The 26481-nt window shown below is 40.2% G+C and overlaps 1 protein-coding gene across 1 annotated transcript in view; it reads left to right on the forward strand.

Moving 5' to 3' along the window:
* The window catches only part of POLQ (DNA polymerase theta), a 51987-nt gene that overhangs the window by 16051 nt on the left and 9455 nt on the right, over positions 1 to 26481 (forward strand). The window contains exons 9-24 of the mRNA XM_063394028.1: positions 589 to 801; positions 4024 to 4166; positions 5433 to 5637; positions 6238 to 6380; positions 8757 to 8950; positions 9261 to 9385; positions 10857 to 11100; positions 11903 to 14964; positions 15931 to 16074; positions 16669 to 16865; positions 18299 to 18539; positions 19617 to 19810; positions 21503 to 21640; positions 22948 to 23122; positions 23583 to 23718; positions 26145 to 26263. Of these exons, the coding sequence (XP_063250098.1) occupies positions 589 to 801; positions 4024 to 4166; positions 5433 to 5637; positions 6238 to 6380; positions 8757 to 8950; positions 9261 to 9385; positions 10857 to 11100; positions 11903 to 14964; positions 15931 to 16074; positions 16669 to 16865; positions 18299 to 18539; positions 19617 to 19810; positions 21503 to 21640; positions 22948 to 23122; positions 23583 to 23718; positions 26145 to 26263 (5673 nt within the window). The remainder of the gene's footprint in view (positions 1 to 588; positions 802 to 4023; positions 4167 to 5432; positions 5638 to 6237; positions 6381 to 8756; positions 8951 to 9260; positions 9386 to 10856; positions 11101 to 11902; positions 14965 to 15930; positions 16075 to 16668; positions 16866 to 18298; positions 18540 to 19616; positions 19811 to 21502; positions 21641 to 22947; positions 23123 to 23582; positions 23719 to 26144; positions 26264 to 26481) is intronic.

Below are 26481 nucleotides of genomic sequence, written 5' to 3' on the forward strand. Positions count from 1 at the left end.
TTTTATTTCTTACTTAGGTAGGTAATACAGTTTGTCACCTGTTGATTCACTGAGAGAAAGGACTGACTGGGAGAGACAACAGTAGCTATGGCATTGATTACATAGGAGGAATAATTCCAAATGCCTATAGAATCTGTATTTCTTACAAAATCAGCCTGAAGCGCTGAAGGTAATGTAGAAGGATGCATACTAGACCTGTAATGGGAATAATGGAGGAGTCCAGAGTCAGGATGGAAGATGAGTAAATCTTAGTTCCCTACTGTTTTCTCCTTTTTAATTTTATTTCTGTATGTATTTACTTGCAGTGCTTGTAAATATGCAATAAGTAGTTCATCTTCCTATAATGTGTACAAGTACCTTAGAAAAGCTCGTGTATTACTGTCGGTTGAATAACAAAAACTTAATGGTGAAATTTTCCTTCATTTACTGGTCAGCAGAAGCTAACAAAGGTAGTGTTGCAAGCCTAGCTCCTAACACTGAACGGTGAATGTCCATTAAGTCTGTTCTTCCCTTGCTCGACAGCAATACTTTTAGCACTTAAATTCAGTCTCACCATCAGCAGGGTCACTAAAAGCCCCGTCTCCTCAGGCCTGACTTTCGACGAGCGGGACATCATCGAGGCAGCGTTCCGGCAGGGCCTGGTGCGAGTGCTGGCGGCCACGTCCACGCTGTCGTCGGGCGTGAACCTGCCCGCGCGCCGCGTCATCATCCGCACGCCCACCTTCGGCGGCAGCCTGCTGGACATCCTCACCTACAGGCAGATGGCCGGGAGGGCCGGCAGGAAAGGCGTGGACACGGAGGGTAAGCAGAGCCTTTATTGGCATTCTGTAGGAGCGGCGTCAACCTGATTAAATCCAGGGCGGTGCTTCGCAATTAGGGACTAATCATGATGAATTCCTTCGGTATTCGGTATGATTAGGTTGATCAAGATGAATTTGTTTGGTATTAATTTGTTTGGTATTAATGGAGTAAAAGTTGTAATTCCCAGGCGATTATTTTCACTGCCTCAGACTGACTTTGGTATTTATATGTCAGTTACTTCAGGAACAGGCTATTTTCTCTTTTGAATTCTTGATAGCTTCTAAGGCTGTGTTGTTGATTTGCCTTAATTCTGTGATCCATGGTCAGTTGACTAAAGTGTTTAGAGTTTCAGTCAGAAAATTTGCAAAAAACTCTCATTGGACTGGCCTGAAATATAAGAAATGCATTTAAACTCTACAGCCCTAATTTGACAAACTTCCTTTGTATGATCTGGATTTATTCAACTTCTGCTAAACTTAACCATCAGTTTTATGGATCTTGAAAGCAGTAATGAGACAGACAGGGAAAAATGAACAGTAGTTCACAGGTAATGTGGCACCTTCTTGCATATAGTGGCACTGATTGATGTTCAACAAAACAATCCTGCCTGTTATTTTAATTTGCAATGGAAATTTATCTTTGCGGATGATGTTTGCAAAAAGCCACATTATGCAAGTATAAACACAGTAGAAAATAAGAAGAAAATAAGAAGTTCAAGATGCAGGAAGTGGGACTTGCCTTCCTGATTGTTTGATTGGTGCTTGCTAGAGCCCTATGCAAGCAGACTGTTCTTACATTTAGCTTTCTATTTTTGCCTGAGTAGCATAGCAACAGAGCATTTTGCGACCTATATCTGTGCGAGCTCTCCCTATGCGTTCAAGAAAAGGGCAGCTGCATGCTGGATTTCGAAATTTTCCAGACTTTCTCATTTGACTGTAGCTGGCAGGTGTAAAATTACATTATTCCTTGAAGTTTCTTCTTTTTCTCCTTCAAGTTACAATAATTAGTACCCTTTTTGACAGCTCTGACATGACTGTGTTGTGCACAGTAAGCAGTGGATTTTATGCTGATGAGCTTCATGAATGTACCATTTTTTTTCCAGTCCACAGAGTCTTTTGGATGAGAACATAAAGCCATGTTGCCAGCTGCTACTCTGTCACAGAGCAGGGAGACTGGAGGGGACAGCAACTTCAGCTGGAAAAAATGCCTTATGTGGATATGAAATTTAGCTGACAGAAAGAAGATAAATGCTGTTGGGTTGAATTCCTCCTCCTCTCCCAATATTGTAGTTTTGGATTGTCTTACATTTTGATTTTTAAATTTATTTTTCTTGATTTGATGAAAATTTAAAAATATATATTTGGAGAGGGAAATTTGTTTCTTTTTTTGCATTCATCAAAACTACCGTTTTCCCAAGGAGAAATAGGTAAAACTGAACAAAACCAGGAAGTTAGTAGGGCTTTTGTTGGTTTTAACAAAGTTTTATGCCTAGATATCCTGAGTCTTCTGGTGTTTGTCTCGTCTGATGCCAACCTGGACCTCCTCTAGTATCTGAAATGTTCAATAATGGATATTAGAACAGCTCAGTTCCTTTTTTTTATTTGTTGTTTATTAGATTGCAATCATTAGCTTTAAAATATCAGTGGCATCTTGGGAAAGAGTATCCCTCAAGTCTTGTAAAAACTGTCAGATAATGTAGACCTAAGTGGATACCCATTTTCTGTTAGACCTTCTTTGAGATACATCACTCTGAAAGAGTTAAAGGGAAGTTTTTAGAGGAAATTTCAGGTCACATCAGAACTCAAATACAAAATGAATAGATGTTCTTTATTGCTAAGATAAAAATAAGCTTTTCTTTCACAAAGCAATGCTTTACAGGCAGTTTATGTTACCTACTCCCCAGTTCTGTCAAAAGTACATGGTCAACAGATATCAGAAGTTTCACCTGGCAGGATTAAAAAAATCCAAGACACATCCTCTGAGCATCATTTCATCCTGTAGTTAATTTATGTAATTATGTTTAAGCTGTATTTTGTTACTTGCCCACACTGCATTTATTTATTCTGTTCATTAAATTTAAGTGCAGTTGTGTTTTCGTTACCTCTAGATTTGCTAATTACTGTAGCATTTCCACAGCTACAGGTTAATCCTAAGTTAACATTCCTAGGATCATACTAAGATACCCACTGCCAAAATTACCTTGTGTCCAGACTACATGCATTTAAATCGTAACAAGTTATCATAAATCTATCATGATATTTACCTTACAGCTAATCCAAAACCAATGCTCTCCAAGTCAAAGGCAAACGTGCCCTACCCATAATTTATTTATCATTTATTGGCAAAGCTTGCAAGTATCTAAGGTCTTTCAGTGATCCAGTTTCTCTATAATAGCTTTGTGGAAAAAATATCCTTTATGTGACCACTGCATTTTCCATGGCAAAGCTGTACTGTGATCTCATTAAAGGAATTTATCCATTATTCTCATTTTTCTTTCATGGCTCTGGGATGTTTTTTTGTCTCCCACAGAGTTTCAGTAGTTAGAGATTAACTTAACAATGTCTGACAGAGAATTTTAAGGTAGGATATACTGAGATGCACTTTCAGTGGAAACCATGCAGGATATATATGTGTAAGTGTGTATAAAATATATGCGTATATGAAAGTTCAGAGGATGCATAGTTACTCAGGTCAGTAATTTTGGATTTCTGAATTAGTTATTTCTGGAGTGAAAGCTGGTTGACTTAATACAAACTGTCAAAATACTCTGCACCTTTTATGTTTTCTTCTTACTTTTGAGTTTTTTTTCAGTTTAGTAATGTAATGAAAAAGTCAAATTGATGCCACTGTATATTATAGTTCCAATCAACTCCAGAACAAGAAGGAAGAGTGGTTCAGCAGCGAAGCAGATGCATGGAGAGGCTGTAGAATCTCCTTGGATGACTTGGCAAGACCCAGACCAGCCTAGTGTCTTTGAAGCTTGTTCTGCCTAGTTCTGATGTACTATGCATCTGTGCAGCTCTTACATAGCAATTCATATGCACTGTTTAAGGTGGCACATTTTTTCTCTTCTTTTGTTACTCAGCCGTTTTGAAAATACTTACAGTTTTCCATTCCAACAATATATCCTTGGTGAACTGTATGTAGCTGTTATAGTGCTAAGATGCAGTACTAAGATAATTGGTTTTGTATTTGTTTTGTTTTTCTTTTCTTCTCCAATAGGTGAGAGCATTTTAGTCTGCAAGCCCTCAGAGAGATCAAAAGGTGCTGCTCTCCTTCAGGGGTCTCTCAAGCCTGTTTGCAGCTGTTTGCTTAGAAGAGAAGGGGGAGGTGTTGCTTCTAGCATGAAAAGAGCAATACTTGAGGTACAGGACACTTGGACAGGGATTAGAACTGTGCTTGTACCCTTAAAGGATGTTTTTTTTCTGTGACACCATCAAATGTTTTCTGTGCACTTCTTGTTCATGTGTTCCTCCTTTGTCAACCCAGTCATCTTGTTTGGGGTTGCCACCTTGCTTCAGTATTCAGCTTTTTGTCTGGATGTTTCTCTGCTTGCTGCAGACTGGGATGTGAGCACACTTCAAGAAGCTTTGCTATTGCATTTAGATGTACTCAAGCAGCAGGCAGAACTAAGTGTAAGTCTTAAACTTTAGGTGTGACCTGACATTCTTTGCTGGAAGATGCTTGTAAATTACTGATTTTAGAGGCTTTGTAGGCTGAATTGGGCCATAATGGCATTTGTGGAATCTTGTAGGGTTTCTTATTTACCCCCTCAACTTACCTACCTCTTCTGCACAGGAATGATTGAAATTTGTGAATACATTTTTGGTCAGCAAACAGGGGTGGTATCCAATTTGCTACCTCCTCTGTAGGGTTCCTATAAGAGTAAAAAGGACCAGAAGGATTTTATTCCACATAGGTGAGCTTATCTCCTTTTCCAAAGCTGCTTTTGGGCTTGAACTTAGATTAGATGCAGGACTCTTTAAAGAGAATTTGTTTGCTATGCTTTTGCTGTCTTCTGAAAACTTTTGTGATGCTTAGAACTTGGTTGTACTTCCATAGATTTTGAATTTTAGCAGACCAGTGAAACTTCTAAATGTATTTTTCTACATAAGAGCAATCTAAAAGAAGGGGGTTCTTTTGAAGCAAAATCAAAATCCAAGGTGAACATGAGGTGAAAATCACTCTCAATCAGGAAAATAATGGTGGGGTATAGCATTCATATTTATTAAGAGAAACCTTCAGCACACTGAATAGACTCCACCTTCATGGTTTGCTTTTTGTATTCATGAAATTGCAGTTTGTGTTCTAACATATTTTAATATTTCACAGTGTTGGCTAAGAAAATTGCCTCAGGCATGTCTGAAATCTAAATTGCTGCTATGTGTATATCCACTTTCAAAATAGGATATTGTAAATCATTCTTTTCCATAGCTTAATCCTCTTACTTCTACTCAAGGTGATTGACTTCTTGCCAAGAAAGTCTTTAAAAGTTGGCTGTTGCTTTGCCTCATATTTCCCTCTCTGGGAAAATGGTTCTTTGAAACTGAGATCACTCTCTTTGATTCCCTGATCTGATCTTCTGTCCTACTGCATCTCTGGCAATATGAACAAGTAGTTTTCTTCAACAGATCATAGTGGGAGGAGTAGCCAACACTCCAGAGGATGTGCAGACCTACGCCTCTTGCACTCTGCTTGCATCCAGCTTGAAAGAAAGCGATTGGGAAAATGGGAAAGGGCAAGACAAAGCACAGGCTGGACCTATCGAGGCTTGTGTGGCATGGCTGCTGGAAAATGAATTCATTCAGGTTGTGGACTCTGGCAATGATGTGAAAGGTAAAGCTGGTGTTCCTCTCAGAGACTGCAGTTAGCTTTGATTTGCTAACTGAGTAGATATTCAATGTAAATTAATAGTAAGGACTTCTCTGCATTTTTATTTTATTTCGTTTTAAAGAATTTTCTAGCTTCCTGGAAGGTATCCTTACACCTGCTTTAACATATTTTGCATGTACATGTTCTTGGAAGGCACATGACATCACCTGCACATCACCTCGAAGACTGATGTGTCCTAGTCTACAAATTCCCAAAATATCTTTAAATAAAGAAAACCTTAACCACAAGATTGGTACTTATTAACTGCAGACTGTGATTTTTGTCTTTCTAAAAAAGAGAAAAAGGCTTTTGTCTTTCTAAAAAAGAGAAAAAGTTTAGACATAGGCAAGGCTAAGCCTGTCATTGTTTCCATTTTTATGTTTTCAGAAGGAGACATACACTATTTCTTATTGAAAAAGCAGCTGTGAAAAGTTAGAAATCTCTCAAATTCTCAAAGCAGCACAACCTGAAAATTTTTACAGACTTGCACCTAGTTGTTTCTCTGTATAATATACATATGTATATATAAATATATATATATATATATATTTTTTTTTTTATCAGCAAAGGTTTATCACCCAACACATCTTGGTTCAGCTACTCTTTCCTCTTCTCTTTCACCAACTGAAGCCATGGAAATCTTTGCTGACCTGCAGCGAGCTATGAAAAGCTTTGTTCTGGAGAATGATCTGCATATTGTCTATTTGGTAGGTTCCTCATTCTGTGTCTTGTATTTTCTACTACCAAAACTAAGGGGAGACAGCACAATGCAAAGTTCTTGACAGCTCCATGAACATTGGTTTGGGTTTTTCTGTGCTTTGCTTAGCTTATCCTTCATGAAGAAAAGCTTCTAAGTTGAACGTTTTTCAGAATTAGTGTGTTACCTACCACAGTGTCTGTTGTGTAGGCAGGTGCTACGTGCCATTTAACCCCATTGTTGTCACTCTTGACTTCCTAGGATTTCAGAACTTAAAAAATTTGGAGCATAAGATAATGGTAATTTTTCTGACACACTCAATGTTGATGAAACAAATTGATTTTTGTATGTGTGTTTGGGATTAGCAGGTCTAATTTCATTTTACTTTTGGAGGCCCAGAAAAATGTTGGCGTCTAGTATCTATTTTGCTTCCAAAAACCTCAGAGAGCCACACCACTTTCTTTCTATGGATGGGCCTTTATTTGTTTAGTTACAGTGGAATTCATCCCTGATTTAGTTTACTTGCCTGGTGATGCTGCCAGGGCTAAAGGAAGGAGTGTGATAAATCTTGTGAGGGATAAGTGTCCCAGAGTGTGTCAAGATTTATGAGCACATACACTTGAAAAGCTAAGCACTGCTATTTAAGACCTTGGGAGAGGAAGCCATGAACTTGTGAAGATGGGTGAGGAAACCAGATGGAGTTGCACTGAACAACTTGGGATTCATGGCTGCCAGAGGCCCATCACACAATCATCAGCTGAAATCTGACAGCCAGCTTTAGCCTTCTGTAAGTGTAAGGTGTATTCTCTTCACCAGGATGATAAATCAAGGGCAGAATTTGGGAATCTTGTCTGAAAAGACAGTTCACTTCAAGAGGAATGTGCTTGCAATTACAAAGCTTGTTGAGCTGGGAGACGGGGCAGGCAAGAGTCTGAGGGTACATCTCTGCTGGCTGTGCTCAGTAACCAGTTATGGGCTAATACTGATAGATTTTTTTTGGATTTACTGCTGTCCCAGATGTACTCATATCTCTGTTTTAGAGGACCACATTATATTTTGTTCTGTTTCTGCTGGGTAAAATGAACTCCTTTGTGTTATGCACCAGTGAATTTTTTTCCCCGTTTGCATCTCCAAAACAGAAAAAAAAGGATGAAATTTGTTCCTGCTCTGGGGTAGAGGCAGTGATGGCATTATGTTTTTTATGCTGTACTTTTTAATTGCAGCAGCTTGTCTAAGGTTATTTTAAATCATACACTGTTGAACAAAATGTTCTTGAGATTCTCTTCTGTTAAGCTACTCTAAAACACTTTCTTGCAAGTCTGTTCATTTTCAAGGCCAAAGGTTTATTTCATTTTGTTGCTTTTTAAATTTTTTTAAAGTATTGTTCTTCATGTGTTCCTTATGGGCTACAGGGAGTTTATCTGCTAAAATGCTTTTTAATTCTTTTAAGCTTGAATCTTTTACTCGTACAAATATGAGACAGAATTCCAAGCCCTTGTATTTTAGGGAAGTTGATTACAACAAATAAGGATTTGCTAGGCTAGGAAAATAGTTTCCTTTAAAGAAAAAAAACCAAACCACAACAAAAGCCCAATAAACAACAAAAGATAAACCCCTGTCGTAAAAACTTCTGTTCTTCTCAACAGATGAAGAGGCATGGATGATTTACAACCACACAGGCATCTAGTATTTTGTGCCATTTAACATTTGTGCCAACAGCTCTTAGTTCTTTCAAAATAATTAATCTTTCTTTACATTGATAAAGATATGAAGACATCTTGTCTCCTCATAGACAAACTGACTCTGTGCTGACTAAATGTTAACAGAATCAGTTTTATGTCTAAAAAAGGTAAAAGAAAAAAAAAGCTCTGGAGGGCTTTTTGTTAGTGTTAATAAAAGTTGAGATTTTTTTGTACTCCAGGTAAATGAAAGCTTCAGCAAGTTCTGGCAAAATCTGTGTCCTTTCTGCTTTATCAGATGCTGTGGCAGTGGTTAGTGTGGTTACTCGTGGTTTTGAGAGGTTGGTAGATACCTGTGAATTATGTTAAAAAAAAGAAAAAAAAATTTGTTTTCTTAAAGGACTCTGAAGACACAGCTTAAAAATTGTTTAGTGGCTTGGATTTAAAGAATAATCTGACAAAGATTCTAAATTGTTTAATCATTGGAGTACCCATATGAGTCAGATCTCATCAGTGCAAATACTAAAGAAACTGGATCAGAAGAGCTTTTACTTTCTTCATGGTACACGCCTGTGACTCAGTGCCTTTACGTAGTGCGTAGGATGCTCTAACCACTTTCCCTAGGCTGTAGTTTTGTTTACCCAAAACTCTGTTTAGTTCTGTTTATTTCTCTGAAACAGTTTTTTGCATTGTCCTGTTTCCTTTAGGTCACCCCAGTGTATGAGGAGTGGACCACAATTGATTGGTACCAGTTTTTCTGCTTATGGGAGAAGCTGCCTGCCTCAATGAAACGTGTGGCTGAGCTGGTGGGGATTGAAGAAGGCTTTCTAGCTCGCTCTGTAAAGGGCAAAATCACGGCTAAAACAGAGAAACAGCACAGACAAATGGCCATCCACAAAAGGTAGCCACAGAATGTGGGTGTGAATGTGCAGAGATTAGAGGCTATAACATTTGTAATACACAGGTTCTGTGTCTGTTTTCAGGAACTGGCTCTTTTTCTGAGTGAGCTGATAGGTCAGAGAACCTGGACTTGGTCTGCTCTGGTCCGAGAGCACTGGTGGCACAAGATGTTTGTGCTGATGTTTTTGGAAGCTATCCTCTCTGTTTCCTCTGTGTGCTACTGTTCTGTCCCATGTATCACAGCACCTTTTGCCATGTACAGGAATGTGCCCTGGATGATAATTTTATTTCTTCATGTACTTTGTCAACAGGTTTTTCACCAGCCTTGCCCTTCTAGATTTAATCAGCGAGGTTCCTTTACAAGATATGACCGAGAAATACGGCTGTAGTCGTGGTCAGCTTCAATCTTTGCAGCAATCTGCTGCCACTTATGCAGGTGAGTTGTCTGAGCAAAATACCCCAAGAGTCTTGGGCTAGTCTGGTTTTTTTGTTTTGTTTTTTGTCCTTCCAGATTTGGGGCTAAGATAGCCACAGTGTGGTATTAACAGCAAACAGCCTTGTAAAACCACTTATGGATTTATAGCTTAACCTGTGTTGCCCCTGCTGTGGAACCACAGTGTGCAGTGGGAGGGGGGAGCAGCTGAGGGGAATCAAGCAGTGCTGAGGACTGTGGAAATCAGCTGTGCACTGTACAAGAATGTAGTGTGTTTAATACTAACTATGGAAATTAGTGCAAGTCCCTTCTAAAGCTTTACTCAGTCACAAAGGAATACCTTTCAGAATTGAGTAAAGTTTGGAGCCTCCGAGATGGGACATGGCATTTTTCTGAATGCAAAATTAATTGGTCAGAAGGTAAGGTTACAGTTTTCAAAACAGGGTGAGTGGCTTCTGGGTCATTTAGCACCAGATCATAGGAGGTCAGACAGCTGCTACCTTTAACTTCCTTAAGAAGGCTGTGTGGGAGTAGAAGTAACAGCCCACCATGAGACTGCGATATTTTTTTTTTCTGTTGCCTAAATCCTTCATTACTCCATAAGTGGGTTTTCAGTTTTTAAGACAGTTTTAGCTCAACTCTGTGTGGGTTGCAGCATGAGTCAAAGCCCCAAAATGAAAAGGTCACGCCAACTGATGCAGAGTAGTTTAATTTAATTCTGGTAGTATAAATAACTTTGTAGTATAAATAACTTTGTAGCAGTTTCATAATTCTGTATTTCCAGTGTTAAAAATTTTCACAGGAGTAATCTGGGAAGTAAAATGAGCTATTGGTATGACATAGAGTTAAGAGATATGATAAAAGTTGTATTCCATAATGACTGTAAAATTAGTGAGGGATGCAATGTCTTTCAGTGGTTTTCATAGTCCGTAGATGCAATCTGTGAGTAAGAAACTGTACCTTTTCTGTGCTTTTTTATTTCTCCCATGCACTGGAAACTGCAGTTGTAACCTTTATCATAGGATTTGCTACTTTCCATGATGCTCTCAGTAACTGAAATCCTGCAGGCCAAGGTCTGCTTTTATGGATGTCAGCACTGGGTTTCCTCAAAGATCTGTGGCTTCCCTTAGTGACTCTCATCACTACTTTTTCCTTTGCCTTTTTTTCAGTATGATTGTTTCATAGGACTCTTGTTCCAGGATATGCATGTGCTTCAAACTTTCAATATTAGCATCTTTGAAAAAAGAGAGTCATTCAGAATTTCTGCCTCACTGATTAACTAGTTAATTGCAGATTGAGTTCTGCAAGACTGACTCCTGCTCATAGTTGTAATAAACAAGAGTTATTTTCTGTAAATAATGGGAAGGTGAGAAATGTAAAGTGAGTGCCGATTCAGATTGGGGGGTGGGGAGTGAATCCAGCTTAGAGGAACCGGAGTTGGAGTTCAGACATCAATGCAACTTTTGTGTTCCAGGAATGATAACAGTTTTCTGCAATCGCCTGGGCTGGCACAACATGGAGTTGCTGCTCTCTCAGTTCCAGAGCCGCCTCACTTTTGGGGTGCACAGGGAGCTGTGTGACCTGGTGCGGGTGTCTCTGCTGAACGCGCAGCGTGCCAGGACACTTTACAGCGCTGGCTTTGTCACCGTGGCTGATCTCGCTAAAGCCAGTCCTGATGACGTGGCAGCTGCTCTGAAGAGCTCAGTACCTTTTAAAAGGTGAGAAACCAGCAAGTCCAGAAGTCAAGTAAAGGGGCTTGTAAGGTGAAGGGTTACAGGATGAAAAGTGCAATAAAATATGGCAACCCTTTGGAACTTCGTGTCAAACATTAGTTAGAAATAACTTTTAGGTCTCTCCGACTGATCACAGTCATTCCATGATTATTGTGAAATTAATTGGAGGATCTTGTATTTACAGAATAAGTTTCTGAGACCCACATTTTCTTCTTATTCCTCTTTTCAATGCACTGTTTAGTTCTGGGTAAATTGCCAGTGCTTTCTGGGGAGTTTTTGCTGCCTCTAAAAGGCAGCTCCACCATATGTTCAAAGTAGTTCATGATTTATAACTGATTATCTTTTGGGATTCTCTTGTGGTTTATGTATTAGTGCAGTAACAACATTCCTTGATCAAGTACGTGTTGGACTGTGCCATGACACTTGTCTAGTTCATGCTTTTGAAGGTTCCTTTCTTTAGAAAACATGGAGGATGATTCACTGAGACCTGCATCTAGCCCTAGTAGGGAATTGGGACTTGTCTGGGGTACATTTGAACACAGAAATCTGGCAATGCTTTTGTGGTATGCAGCCAGTAATATCTTTCATTGACATCTATTCATATCTAGAAATAGTTATTTCCAGTTCAGTTATTTCCCACCAAGTGCGTTGTATGTTGGGTAGAGTGCTCCTGTCAAGGAAGCTGTGATGACAGCTGACATGGGAGCAGAAGGGAATAGTGCTGGCTCCTTGTGCAGTTGTTGTGTTCTTCGTGGATGTTTACAGCTGTGTGTTACCTCCCCTGCAGCGCTCGCAGGGCTGTGGATGAGGATGAGGAGTCAGCAGAGGAGCGTCGGGCCGTGCGCAGCGTCTGGATGGCTGGGATGAAGGGCTTGACTGAAAGAGAAGCAGCCTCCGTCATTGTGGAGGAGGCCAGGAGACTTTTGCAGCAGGATTTGGCACTGATGGGGGTGCAGTGGAACCCGGAGTCTTTTCTGGAGACTGATACATCCTCTGTGATCAGCAGTGAGTCAGAACTGGAAGACAGACTGTGTAGATCAGATGGAGAGAAGTGTGCTGAGCCTTCAAGGGTGTTAAACAAAAAAGGGTGCAGAGTTCAACGCTGTAATGGCCTTGGTTCTCAGATTGGAAACTTATCAAATATTAAAAAGGGATATAAAAGGCGACTGAGCAGTAGCACAGAAAGCTCTGTGTTTGAGAGTGAAGTCCTGGGCAGGAAACAGACTCGAGCAGAGGAAGGCAAGGGTGATCTTGTGTGCAGTGCTAGAAAACGGCCAAATGCGTGCAGAGGAGATGAAAACATAGAAGAAATTTCTCTGGTCAAAACCAGGACAGATTCCAGAACAGCAATCCGAGAGCACCTTACTGAACAAGGGAAAACACCATCGTTGAGGACAAGGTCTTCAGCCTCTAGATTGATTAAAAGCACAGATACACATTTGAATCGGACTAGGAACAAAAATACCTCTTCAAAACTGCAGGGGTCACTGCTTGAAGTTTCAAATAAGCTTAGCATAGACATACAAAAGCTGCCTGTGTTCCACACCAGCATCTCTACAGATAATTTTGTTTCAAACCAAAATAATAAGGAATTTATGGAAACAGATTCTGTAACTCATAAAGTTTCAAGTTCTGTACAGAGTGGGGAAGTTAAGATTGGGAAGAAAGATGAAATGGAAGGATTATTTACAGAGCCTGCCACCACTAATGAAGGCATGCCTAAGGGGAGAGGAGGTTTTCAGGCACCTGTTATGCTGAACGGTGCTCTGCACACCAGTGTGGAGACACACAGTAGTGTAGGAAGTAGAGAAACACCTGGTAGTGCTAGGACACAGAGAACGGACAAAACTGATGGTGAGCAGAATGAAAGGAATAAAACTCAAGCAGATGCGAGCTGTGCTGAGGCAAGGATTGATAAGCATTTTTGTCCTGGTGAGGAGAAAACCTGCAATATTCAGGTTCAGAGTGCTGGCAAAAATGGGAGTGAAAAGCCCAATGGAATATTGTTACAAGCTGGAACACTGCAGAATGGCAACAGTCATCCTAAAGATTTTCTGAAAGGGTTTTTAGTAAAATCCAGAGGTGTTTGCGATGCAGATGGTGTTCAGAATGATCCAGCCTCTCATCTGTTTTCTGTCTCTAGAGACTTTGAAGACAGCATCCAGTTGGATACTCAAACTGAGATGATAATAAAACAGGAGGGAGCAGCTGGAATCACAGGACAGCAGGGGATACAAGGTTCAGAGCTGGCAGCAATACCACATCAGGAAATATCAGAAAAACTAAGCAGTTTATGGACTGAGAATGATACTGATAAACGGCTGGCTGCAACAATTAGGAAACTGAGCTTCTCAAGTCTTATCACAGCAAATAACATTACAAAAAACACAACTCAGCACTGTAGTAATAAAGTTTTGGAGTCTGGAGATCTTAATTTACAGCCTGTAGTGAAGAAAACAGAACCTGCACCTTGCCTCAAAGAAAGCGATTTCTCAGTGACTGACTCACAGCTACACAGTTTTCTACAAGATTACCAGACCCAAAATTCAGTGAAAGGGGAGAGTATGTCTAAAGACGTGAATCAAACAACCTCCCATTTTGGTAGGGAACACATTGTACAAGTAGAATGCCAGCCTGTCCCTGAAACAAGCCTAAATATGAGTGATAGCTTGCTGTTTGATGATAGCTTCAGTAATGTCAGTGACCTTTCAGCTGCTCACATCATGGAATTTGATGGACAGGACCCTGTGGCTTTGCTTCCTCCAGATGGTGTTTTGCAGCATCCAAGGCCTGTTGAGAATAAATTTGATGACAGTGACAATCAGAAAGAACATGAGAATCCTGCACGGTGTAACAATGTGTCTCTAGCATCCTCCGATGTAATAGCAGAAGTTTTAGACCACGGAAACTCCCCGTCTTTTCTGAAAGACGATCCTTCCACATTTCAAGGTCAGTCAGAATTAAGAAACTCAGTCATTCATAACAGTGACCCCAGACCAAAGGATTTAGTAGGAGATCAGGGTGAAAAGCTCCAGAGAAGCCACCAAGCTTCAGAGAAGAACCCCCATCCGGTGATGTGGACTGAATGCTCGTTTGAGCTAAGCCCAGGATTGCAGGATGTCCTGGACAAATGGCCTAACCTCTCAGGCATTGAACCAGTTTCAGCAAGTTCCAGTTTGAAAGGAGAGTTAGTTGCTCCTGTTGCTAGTCAAGAGCCAGATCCAGTTTTTGAATCTGACTGTTGTGAGCCAGAGCCTTTGCCCAATTGCCAGGATTTAAAAAACTCTTTCAAGGTTAAAGGAAACAAAAGGGAAAACTCAGATCTTCAGAAAACAGATGGCATAACAGTTCAACTTGAGGGAAGCAACAGAACATCCTGTCCTGCACCAGACAGTAATAATGGGTTTATTCCTCCAACACCTCCCAAGGAGCTTTTTCCAAAAAGTTCTGTTTCTCTCCCTGTGAAATCTGCAAGAAAGGGGCAAGTCACCCGCAAGAATGAAGGGCAGACAATTCAGCTACAGTGGAACAGTGAGGGCAATGCAGAGCAGCAGGTAAAAACATTCCAGGTCAGTCTTGAGTGTCTAGACCAAACTGAGACAAATGAGATAAAAGATGATTCCACTATAGACCAAGGCTTTTCACTGCAGTTATCTCAGGATGTCTTTCCATTTGTTCCCCTAAGTGCTGAAAGTTTCACTATTATTGATGTAGCAAGCGACAAAGCACTTTTCCAGACTTTTGTTGCAGAGTGGAAGGAGAAAAGCAGATTCTCCGTCTCAGTGGCATGTGAAAGAACAAAGTGCCTTTTGTCTCCCAAATCAACGATTGGTGGCAAATTCAAAAAAGGTCAGTTGCCTGTCCCAGTGCATTATTTTGTGAACAGCATGTGGTATCTTCAGCTTAAAGCAGGCCTAGAGAAGGAAAGGAGATACAAAAAAGGAGAAAAAGAACTGAGATAACAGAATCATGGAATGTTTGGGGTTGGAAGGATCCTCTGGAGATTATCTAGTCCAACCCCCCTGCTAAAGCTGGTTCACCTAGAGCAGGGTGCACAGGATCACGTGCAGGCATCTTTTGAATATCTCTAGGGAAGGAGATTCCACAACCTCTCTGGGCAATCTGCTCCAGCGTTCTGTCACCCTCAAAGTAAACCAGGTTTTCCTCCTGTTCAGATTAAACCACCCATAAAGCATCCCTTCCAAATTCTGGCCTTTTCTAGCACCTCTTCAAGAGCTGAGATAAAGTGTATTCCTTCCTTCCACTCTAAAAAGCGTTTCACATTTGCCTGTCAAAAATCTATTTTGATAGTTAAGAAATGATGTTGTTGTTGTTATGGCAATGTGACAGCAAAGAATCTAACTGCCTAATCTTGTCATTTTAAAGGAAGAATATGTTTATAAAGCAGCAGCAAACTGCACCAAATGAATACTTCTGTAGGGAAAAAGAGAGAAGCAATATTGCAACAACCCAGAGACTGATCTGAATTTCACATGTGCTTATATTGAACCAAGTTTACATTTTGAAAATATTTGAAAATATGTAACCTTGGTTTAGAGGCAGTCACAGAAGAATATTCAGATGCTCTCACATACTAACAAGTTGCTAACACTTCATTACTATCACCAAAGACCTATCAAGGAAATGCCTGACACCCACTTTCCATCCTCTACTAGGACTCAGCTCCTTTGTGTTACTGAGACTCGATAATATTCAATTTTAGGCTCAACTGTATGTGATTGCACTTTCAGGATACCAACTCTTCTGTATTTATGGATGCTATTTTATAATAGTGACTTTAAACTATTCCTTTAGTGAGTTCTCCTCAGCGGATGCAAGTTAAAGATGACGGATTTCCTGTCCAAGGATGCGAAGACATCTTGGTAGTTGGACTGGCAGTGTGTTGGGGTGGAAAAGATGCCTACTATATCTCTTTGCAGCAGATCCAAGACCAGACTGGTGAGTGAGCAGACAGGCTCTGCTGGGTTATTTGACACTGCATCTCAAAAAAGTTCCTTCAACAGATAAGGTTCTTGGAAGTGCTGTGATTGTCCGACCCCAGCTCAGTACTGCGGTGGAGTAATTTAGCAGTCTGAGGTGTTAAAGACCCTTGGACAGGCTGCTGTGGATATATACTGTGTAATAAAGGCAGGTAATAGGCTCAGACACTGGACTGTGAGCATGCATATGGCTAAAACATTTGCTCACTCCCAGGTTCTCTTTATCTAACTTGCTTTTCCTTTCAATCTTTTCCAATCTTTGCTGTCCAGAACAAATCTGGCACTCAAACTCTGAACATAGTCCAATCTGTGCTGAGTGACCTTGTGACTAGGATTTGATTCCTGGCTCTCCTTTGTTAGTACAGACACAGCATATTGCTTTTGGGAGCCTTGTCTGGTTTGAATAAATATGTAATAGTGCTACAGATATATTGTTTGTTCATAGTTCAACTGTAGCTTTTGTGCTTTAGGTGGTTGCATTCAAGATTTTTTCTTGCCTTTTTTACCATGTAATGGGTTAAAAGATGATTTTTGCTTGTATTTCCCGCCTTAGAAATCAGTCTGAGTTTGGCACCACCACCTTTGGACCAAAGTCTATCTGTGACAGAGAGACTGAACCATCTGCAGCTGCACCTGCAGAAGAAGCCCAAGAAGGAGCGCTCACTTATCATGTATGACTTCATTCAGCACTACAAAACTCTGCTGATGGCTTGTGGCATCTCCTTGGAAGGAAGTTTTGAGGACCCAAAGGTTTGCAGGATTAAGAAATTTCACTTGGGTAAAACTGCTAGTTTAAACACAACAGTGGAAAGACAGGAGTACCTTCTGGTACTTCTGTTATGTAGGTATGAATCTGTCAGGAGGTTTAGTGAAATTTTCTTTCAGTGGGCAATCTAGAACAGTATTTTGAGGACATTTGCTTTGCTATGGGTGTTCATGGTGCTTGCAAGAGAAACAAAGAAAGAGTTTCAGAGGTTAGCTCATTATTATTTCATACCTTACTTGGCAGGGGAAACAAAGATAAATCTCTCCCCAGTCCCAGTGGACAGGACTTGTGTTTTGTTGCAGTAAGAAGCCTGGGGCTGAAAAATGTCACAAGTGCTTCTGGTCCAGTTATTTCTTCTGGGAGCAGAAGACTTTGTAAGCAAAAGGTTTACCCACTATGCATACACACCACTTTGCTACCCCTGTTTTCTCAAAACAAAACAAAGTTTACTTGAAATTTCAAAAGGTTTGGGTACCAGTTGTAACTCACATGAAACACTAGCTTGAGGTAAAAGCACCTTGTTGCCCATACTACAAAAAGCTCAGGGTGCACAGAAGATCCTGTTCATTTTTAAAGCTTGCTTTCAATGTAGGCTGAACAGCTTCATGGCAATATTCAGCTCTGCAGGAGAGGAGCTAAGGTGTTCAACAAAAGGACAAAGATTTTTTCATACCAAGACACAGTTTTAGGATGAAATTGAAGAGCAGTAGAAGCATCTTTCCTATCACTGTTCCATGTAATAATCATAGTCATGTTGGTTCATTTTAGTGATACAATGAGTATATACGTACACCCTCCCCAGCCCCATATATATACGTGTGGGGTTTTGCTTCTGCTTGCATGGTAGAGGCAATGTAGAAATCTGTGCTTCATCCTGTTTTGACCCAAGAAATTGAAATACATGTATAAATGAATTTGCTTTGAAGGCCGGGGTTTCAGCTCTACCAGGAGTAAAATATCCCATGCAGAATTCTGTGTTCCTGCATAATACAGGAGAGCTCAGCTTGGCTAATATTCTAGATCAATAGCAATTTCTGATCTCTACAAAGTAATTTTTCAGATTAAACATGTTTTGATCCTGATTTTCGTATTTATTACCTTTGAGTTAAGTTTTAATAAGTGAAAAGACACTTCAAGACGTGTTTATTTGACAGAGGATAAAGTTTTCAAAAGTACAAAATTAACTTTCTTTTAGAAAGGAATAACTTGTCATTCTCACTCAAGAATTAAGCTTTTCAGTGACTTAGGCCCTCCTCAAGATTTTTACTGACATGATGTAACAAATTATTGCAGTTTGCCTGCCAAATGAACAAAAATAATATCCACTACAACCTTGAATTAACCCCTAGTTAAATATTTGCATTGTGTTATGACTAAAAGGTAAAAAAGAAGTCTCATGGAGGTCTCCCTTTTTAAGGTTGCATGTTGGCTGCTGGATTCTGGCTCCAAGGAACACACCCTTCACAGCATGGTGACCAGCTTTCTGCCCAGTGAGCTGCCCCTCCTGGAAGGAGTGGGCACTGGCCCAGGGGTGCAGAGCCTGGGGCTGAGCGCCAGCACAGACCAGTCTGGGCGGTACAGAGCAGCCACAGAGGCTGTGCTTGTCTTCAATGTCATGGACCAGCTCCACAAGGAGTTACAGAGGGAAAATCTGACAGGTGAGGAGACCTCCTCTGCCTGGGGGCAAGGATGGAGGGTAAATACAGCCGTGCCACCACAGGCGGAATGATCAGCGCAGAAGAGAGGCGGTTTGGAAGTTGTTATCTAAATATATTCTGTCAAAATGTTCATTTGTTAAAAGAAAAATGGGACATTCCCTTGGAAGCGTATATATTCTGAAAAAAAAGAATTAAAAAATAATCCTTACATCCCAAATCTCTACCAGTTCCAGTGATTAAGGCTGTAGCAGAGTCTATTCTAAGTCTCTAAAGCAGATTTGTACCTCCCAGGTGAGTACCCTGGCCATTCTGAGGGACTTGTAGGTCTGTCTATGATTTCTCATGAGCATTTTCAAAAGTTTTTGCATTTCCTTTTCAGAAGTAATTCCTAAAATCCTCAAATGTTTTCTGAAGGAGATTTCTTGCTCTTTGGCCTGCCCATATTGCATGATTTGTCATGTATGCATTGTGTCCATGAAAATCTTGTGATTCCATAGTGAATGATCCTGCATGTTTCCACTAACAATTGCTGAGTGCTTGTGCTGTTTTAAAACAAGCCATCAAAAAACCCTCCAAAAATATACCTATTGGTGGTCATTATCATAGTTTCCTCTAAATTATATCCAGAGCCAAGGATTATGGTCCAATCCCAGTGAAATATTTCATTGCAAGTTTACCACATCGTTTATGGCTGTTACAGCTGAACCTTAGAACATTTTAAAAAGATGTGGGTGATGGAATTAAAGTGCATCAAGTTAGAAAGCTTTACATTACGCATGTCTGCAGTTTATAAAATGTTGATATACAGAGAGATGTATTTTTTTAGAAAAAAAAATTGACAGAAACTGCTTTCTTGAATACTTTTGTGATAGGAAGTTCTGGAACACTTCTTGTTATGAAATAGTTCTTATTCCAGAAACAAAAGTATTTAAATGAAATCTACAGTAAAAGATTTTGGTGTGTCAGAACATATCAGTATTTTTAAAACGGAAGTTTCTCCTTTTTTTAAAAAAATGAATGTTTATCTGCAGTTGATCTGTCTTACAGAAGATTTTCTTGGGTTTGTACTTTCTACAGAGGTATTTTCTAAAGTGGAGATGCCCACCCATTATTGCTTGGCTCTGCTGGAGCTGAATGGCATTGGTTTCAGCACAGCAGCCTACGAAACCCAGAAACAGGTCATGCAGGCTAAACTGAGCCAGATTGAGAGCAAGGCCTATCAGCTGGCAGGGCACAGCTTCTCCTTGACCAGCCCTGATGACATTGCAGAGGTATGTGAGGGTTGGGGTGGGAGGGGGAGAACTTTCCCAGAAGTTACCATCAAGAGGCTTTGATGAAATAAGAAAAAAAATTCTTCATGGGAAGACGGCATGAAGAAAAGACAAAATGCAAACCCAGCTCTGCTGAGAGTTCATTTATCCTTGCACTCATTATGAGCTTGCTGCCTGCAAGAGGCTGTGTCTCTCCTGCTTGTTGCTGATCAGTCTGTGTTCTGCCAACTCTAGCAGAGATAAAGAAAGTAGAAGAGGAAATATGTATGTTGGAAATAGAAACCAAGTGAAAATAAGCATGTGGTTTGTATAGGACCTTGGCCTCTTTAATCTGCCAATTAAATGGCTTTTGGAGTATTTTGGATGAGTGGTACAGGACTGAAGAAAACTTTTCATAATGCCAGTGTCCCACACGAGATGTGCTTTGGTGTCTTGTAGTCTTGAGTCTGAGAAGAGTTGTACTGAAAAAGTTGCATTCTTACCCTTGCCCCTGTTCAGGCACGAAGGAAGAGGAAAAACTGCTTTACAAGTTTTGAATCAACTAATGTCTGCTTTTAAGAACCTTTTAAGAACTGGTATTTTTTACCGTCTAAGAAACAGATTTCTGTGTAAAATAGCAACTCTTTCATTCCTGAAGAATTTCACTTATATTTTTTAATGTACATTACATGGAATAATTGAAAAGATTAAAATTGCTGTGCATGGTTTTTTCCCCCTCTTCTTTTTTTTCCTTATACTATTTCTCGCTGAAGGGCTGTACTTCATATAGAAGTAGTGAAAATCTGCAAGCAGCTATCAGTAAAATAAATTTTACAGAAATATTCCTTCTTTGTTACAAATGTAGAAGCCTTGCTCAGTAACAGCAGTCTAAGTTAGAACTCCTGAAATAATGCTCAATTTCAGTTTCACTCTGCTTCATGGAAAAGGGCAAGTAAAGTTTTGTCTGAAATGCTGTTTTCTGAACTACAGAAGCTTATATCTCACATGGAAATTTATAGTCATGTGAACTATCTTGTACAAGTTAATGGAACTTTACCCTTCTAGTTTTGTGTCAGTAAAACTTCTGTGCTACATAAATGGGCAGGAGAAAAGCTTTCTGTTCCCTTCTGCCAGCTGCGAAATCAAAGACAATAGCTTCTAAGTGGTGTAAAATGCTACATAGAAATATAAAGTGAAAAATTAAGAGCTGTATTTTGTCACCAAATGAGCATACACTTAATTTTCTGGGTTTTGGCAATATGTTAGAAAAACTAATATTCTATCTATTCTCTAAAAGGTATTTGTGACCACCTCTTTCTGTGCCATTCATACTGTTCTGAAGCCTGCTCCCTGCTAACACTTCTTTTTTTTCACCAATGTTCTTCCCACTTTCAGTCCTCTGAACATTACATTTTATTACAGTTGACTGTCAGTAATAACCTCACTTATTGGATGGAGTTAATTACCTTTTCTAAAAACATACCTCTGAACTTAAACTTAGAGTGTTCAGAAAATGAGATTTTAAATTGCATTTCGTAGTTAATTAAAATGAGGAGGAATGACTTTGTTAGCCAGGATCTTTAATCAGCTTTTTAATTACCTGAAGCATTTGTACTATCCTTTGGCTGGAACAAGCTGTTTAAGTGCTCAGTTGCTTTTGTTTCCCCCGGGTGTAGCGTGCAGAAACTGATTTGAAATGCTGGCCTCTTTCAGGTCTTGTTCTTAGAGCTGAAGTTGCCACAAAATGGAGATGTGAAAGTCCAAGGGAACAAGAAAACCCTGGGTTACACCAGAAGAGCAACTGCAAAAGGAAACAGGGTCAGGCTAAGCAAGCAGTTCAGTACGACCAAGGTACAGTAAAATCTGAAACTAAATTTTAATTGCCTTTTGCTCCCTGGTTACCACTGGAAATTCAAACTGGGTTCTACCTTCTCTCTTAGCAGAGTTAGTAACTCCTACTCTCCTAAAGCTTGAGTGCAGTGAGGACAATGCCTATAAATAGCAAGCTTCAATAAGAGTAAATCAGGCAGAATCTGATTTCCCAAATCACGTGTAAGATCAAAATAGCACAATAATTTTGTAAAGCCAATAGCACAAGAATTTTTCCACATCAGCTTGAAAGATACTAAATACCATGTTGACTAAATACATTATTTTCTCTTCCTGCTACTATCAAATCTACTTTAGAGAATTTGTCTTCAGAATGGCTAATCTGATGGCCTATCAAATTTAGTATATCAGAAGCTTGTATAATGTGAAGGCTATTGACATTATTGCCAGTTGATAAATATTGTGGATCTGCATTAATACCAGCTTCTGCAGGCTAATGGGTGCTCTTGCCAGACAAGTGAAATGAAGAGATACATATGTTCCTGTTTTCAGGACTCATTAATCTGTGTTGTTTTCTTAGTTTCCCCTTGTTCAGTGTAGTCTGTACTCGGAAGACAAGTATTGATCTCTGGAACTCAAGTGGCAGTGAAGACATTGGGTGCAGTGGTGGTGGCAGAGCAGGGAGCAAGAAGCAAAGGGAGGATTTCCTCCTTTTGTGATGTGGAGGGATGAGGCTGCAGCTGCATGCAGCACACAAAAACAAAATGTTATTTTGAGAAATGTTTGCATGCCACTGTCTTTTGAAATTCTTGTTAGTCCCTTCATATTTCTGATTAAACTGAAAGGAATTGATTGCTAGTGATCAGCTTTGTCTTTCAAGGAGCGTGGTCAAGGGCTTCACTTGGTGTTCCTAGTGTACAGATAGGAGAGAGCAGGGAGAAAAATATGCAAGAAGATGGAGGAGAAGTATTAACGCTGGACAAGAGGAGACAACATAGGGCACCTATGGCAGGTGATGCTTCATTTCATCCTTTCAGGTGGTTTACTGGTTGGTGCAGATTAAGAGTGATGATGAGGGTGCAGAAGTCCAAAGAGAAGTGATTGTCTTCTCATGGGTAATAAAACTGCAGCTATGTCAGGTCGTGCTTTGATTACCCAGGTGTAGGTGGTATAAGTGGAGAGTATAAATAAAATCCATTTAATTTTAAGGCAGTGACACTGGAAGCTCACTGTGGGTGAAGGAGTCACTTTTTCCTGCAGAACTGCAAAAACTTTCTAAATAAATTTTTAAAAGCCGTTGATTAGTTGTGCCCTTTTCTTCCCACAAGGATGTTTTGGAGAAATTGAAGACACTTCACCCATTGCCAGGGCTGATATTGGAATGGAGGAGGATCAACAACGCCATTACTAAAGTGGTGTTTCCACTACAGAGGGAGAAGCGACTGAATTCTGCACTGGGAATGGAAAGGATATATCCAATTTCACAGACTCACACAGCTACAGGTGAACAAATGTGTGCAAATGCCTTAGTTCTTACTGACCTTTTGTCTTTTTGTATGTGTGTGCAGCTTTCCTAAGAGGAAAAGGTGGGAGATCAAGCCTGTGCTCTGCTTCAACCAAAAAAAATACTGGTATATCTATTTGCCATATATCTGCCTCAAAAAACCAGATGTGTTTAACATAGCTTTTATGTTCACTGAGCAGTATTATTCATTTCTTGCACATATTACCATGTAAATCTCTGACTCCAGAACCAGTTCTGGATTTGGGAATTTCTTATTAATGATAGAGAAACGGGGAACTGTCACAAGCCCATTAATCACAGATTACTTTTCCATTTTAAAATTTTTTCAGTGGTTGTATCCTTTCCCCCTCCTGCCCGTTGTATTTTGGAGTGCAGCTATATTGAGTCAGAGATATCTCTTTGGGACCCTTCCTTAGTTCTGCCCTGTCTTCCTTTCAGGTCGAGTAACCTTCACAGAGCCAAATATCCAGAATGTGCCCAGAGATTTTGAGATTGAAATGCCGACTGTGGTTGAAGAAAGCCCGCCCTCCCAAGCCCATGGAAATGTTAATTCTTGTGCTGCCTTGGGGGGCAGGTAAGAGGATGTTGACAAAGCTTCTGTCAAATCTTAATGTGGTCAGGTTGTCAAATTTCTGTTTTCTCACTTCACCTGTGGCTGCTGTTGTGTCAGTGTGACTTGTTATTCAGTGCTTCTCTTACAGGGGAATAAATACCTAAAAATCAGTGATACATGAAAGACACAATAATACTAACAGCATGTGGTTTCATGTAGCTATTTGCTTTCTTTTTGATGTTCTTTATGAAACCTTTCAGTGAGATTAGTGTTACATTCCCAGCTGTTGGATGGAAAGCTGAGTGTGAAAATAACTAAACTGAAGTTAGGATCTGGTTTGACTTGCTAAGAAAGGGGATAGAATATTGTAGAAGAAGCAGAAGAAAATTGATTTGTTTTATGCTGTGCAGCTCCCTTTGTAAAGGAACGAGATGAAATATGTTTCATTCTTTGTTAATAATTTAATTTGTGATAGTGACCTGTAGAAACTACTAGGTAGCAGAGGAAGATTTCTAAATTTGGGTTCTCTTAACCAAATACCCTGCTTTCCATGATTCTACAATTCTACTTCGACAGCATTACATGCCAATGCCTAAACAGTTCTGTGGAAGTCTAGTGAAACACCAAGGTCAATCTTTTAGCATCTACCTTGTGAGCTTTGAGGCTTCCTTCTTGGTGGTGCTTTTCTGCTCTTTCAGTTTCTCTTTCCTTTCAGGTTCTTGTGCCAGTTGCGTCACCTGAGTGACTTTTCTAAGCTTTTTTCCCCACCGCAAGATGTGAGAAATTTGAGAAGGTTTTTGGTTCTTCTACCGTGTGTTTAACACCCTTGTGCCTTGGGAAAGTAGTGAGAACTCAGGAGTAGAAGGATCTTGTCCATCTCTCCTCAGAAGAACCAGGCATAGCCATGGAGGCAGGAATATCATTCTGAGATAAAGCTGTGGCAGTGCTCAGGCTTGCAGCAGCTTTTCAGGATGGCTGGGGCCAGCGTGCTGGTTTCTTGAGAGTCTTCCCTGTGGAGAAGAGCCCATCAGAGGACTGGAGTGCCTCCAGGGTTTGAGAGGTCTGTTTCTCAGGCTGACTTTTTCTACATTTTCCTACACTCCTTAGTTAAGCAGTCACTGTGTTAGGAAGATGGGCAATCCTAAAGACACAGAAATGACTGCTGGCATAAAGGAAATTGCTGTCCAGCCAAATCTGATCAGCCTTCCAAACTTTGGTCCAAACTGTCTACTCTCTTACTAATAACTATTGCTACTCTTTCCTCCTGTTGTAAGAAGCTTCTGACCAAAGGAGTGTAGCTAAATTAGGTCATGGTATAAAGCCCTTACACATTTAACTAAACTGAGAACCTATGCTGAACAGTGTGAATTTCTACAGTAGCCAGGCATGCAATTGTCCCTCACCTTTATTTCTTTTGAAAATTTATTTCTGTGATTTTTGTGCTTTCATCTGATTGATCCCTATCATTTCTGAAAAGCCAGTATTTAAGAAGAAAAGGAAGTGCACAAGGGAGAGTATGAAGTTTTTTCTCTGCTCTGCTGAAACTAGTCTTGATCTCAGGGATACCTTTTCATTTTGATGCAGAATTTGCTCAGAATCCTGATCCAGACATCAAGGACTTAAAAAGGCCTTTTGCCTTCCAGTGAGGAGCCCACTGGGCTGCCTGGTAGAGTGGTGCTGATGGGAGGATGTGTTGTGAATGGTGTCAGAGCTGTGCACTGTTCAGCGGATGTGCTGATGCATCCAATTCCATCTGAAGCTGCAAATGCCTTGGTGGGACAGGAGACCTAAGCAAGCCCTGAGAGGACGCAGAGCACATGACACTGTAAACTTTTGGTCTCTCAGAAAGGAAAACTGAGCAGCTTTGGTGCAATTTTTCCCTCAGTCTTTGGGGAGGAAACTTGCAGTGTGTTATGAGCGCCTCTTCTGCAACTTCTGCTCTGTTTTTACAGGCTTACTTCTGAATGTGTGCCTGTGCAGTCATGAGGGTGATGTTGGAGGGGGGATTTTTTTACAGGCTGGTGTATGTATTTTGTAGAGGAGAATGATGTTGGGAGACTTGGCACTCAAGGTAGAATGTTGAATTTTTAGGATTCCTGTGACTGTTGCATTTCTGGAATAAGCTTATCACAGATCTGGGGCCATTCATCTTACCTGTTTTAGAGCGGAATTGTCCAATTTCTGAATTGAATCTTGAAAATACTAGGAAGATCTATTCCTAAATCCTTTTGGAATCAATAAATCCATTTCTGGTGTTTATGAGGTCTCTGTCCAGTTCCTCCATGGTCAAATTTGGGTATGGATTGTCCAGAAAAATGGAATAGAGGCCAGTGTCTCACTTGTTTTCACTGATTCGTTGTGGTAAAAATGATTACATATCTCTTAGTATTTTAGGAATTGGTGAAGGGCAGTCAAGGAAAGGAAAAATCATTTTTTTTTCTCCATAGATGCAGAAAACGTTCCACTGTTTTGCCTAATGGGCTAAAGGTTCAAGCTGCAAACAGATCTGAAGAAAGAGGAATACCATTTTCTGTCAGCATGAGGCATGCTTTTGTTCCTTTCCCAGGTAATGCCCAGGTCCTGCTCTGGAATTGTTAAGTGTATGGTTAGCAAATAACCCTAGATATAATGAAGGTTTAAGAATTGATAACAGCATATGTGTGTCTGAGCAGCCTACTTGGAAAACTAGTGCAGTAGTTAGCATGCCTTCAAATTATTCACACAACTGTAAAAGAGAGAGTTTCAGTTGGGCAAAGTATTGCAATGATATCATTCACATGTTCA

Source organism: Prinia subflava, chromosome 3, assembly GCF_021018805.1.
Source record: "Prinia subflava isolate CZ2003 ecotype Zambia chromosome 3, Cam_Psub_1.2, whole genome shotgun sequence".
Classification (NCBI taxonomy): domain Eukaryota; kingdom Metazoa; phylum Chordata; class Aves; order Passeriformes; family Cisticolidae; genus Prinia; species Prinia subflava.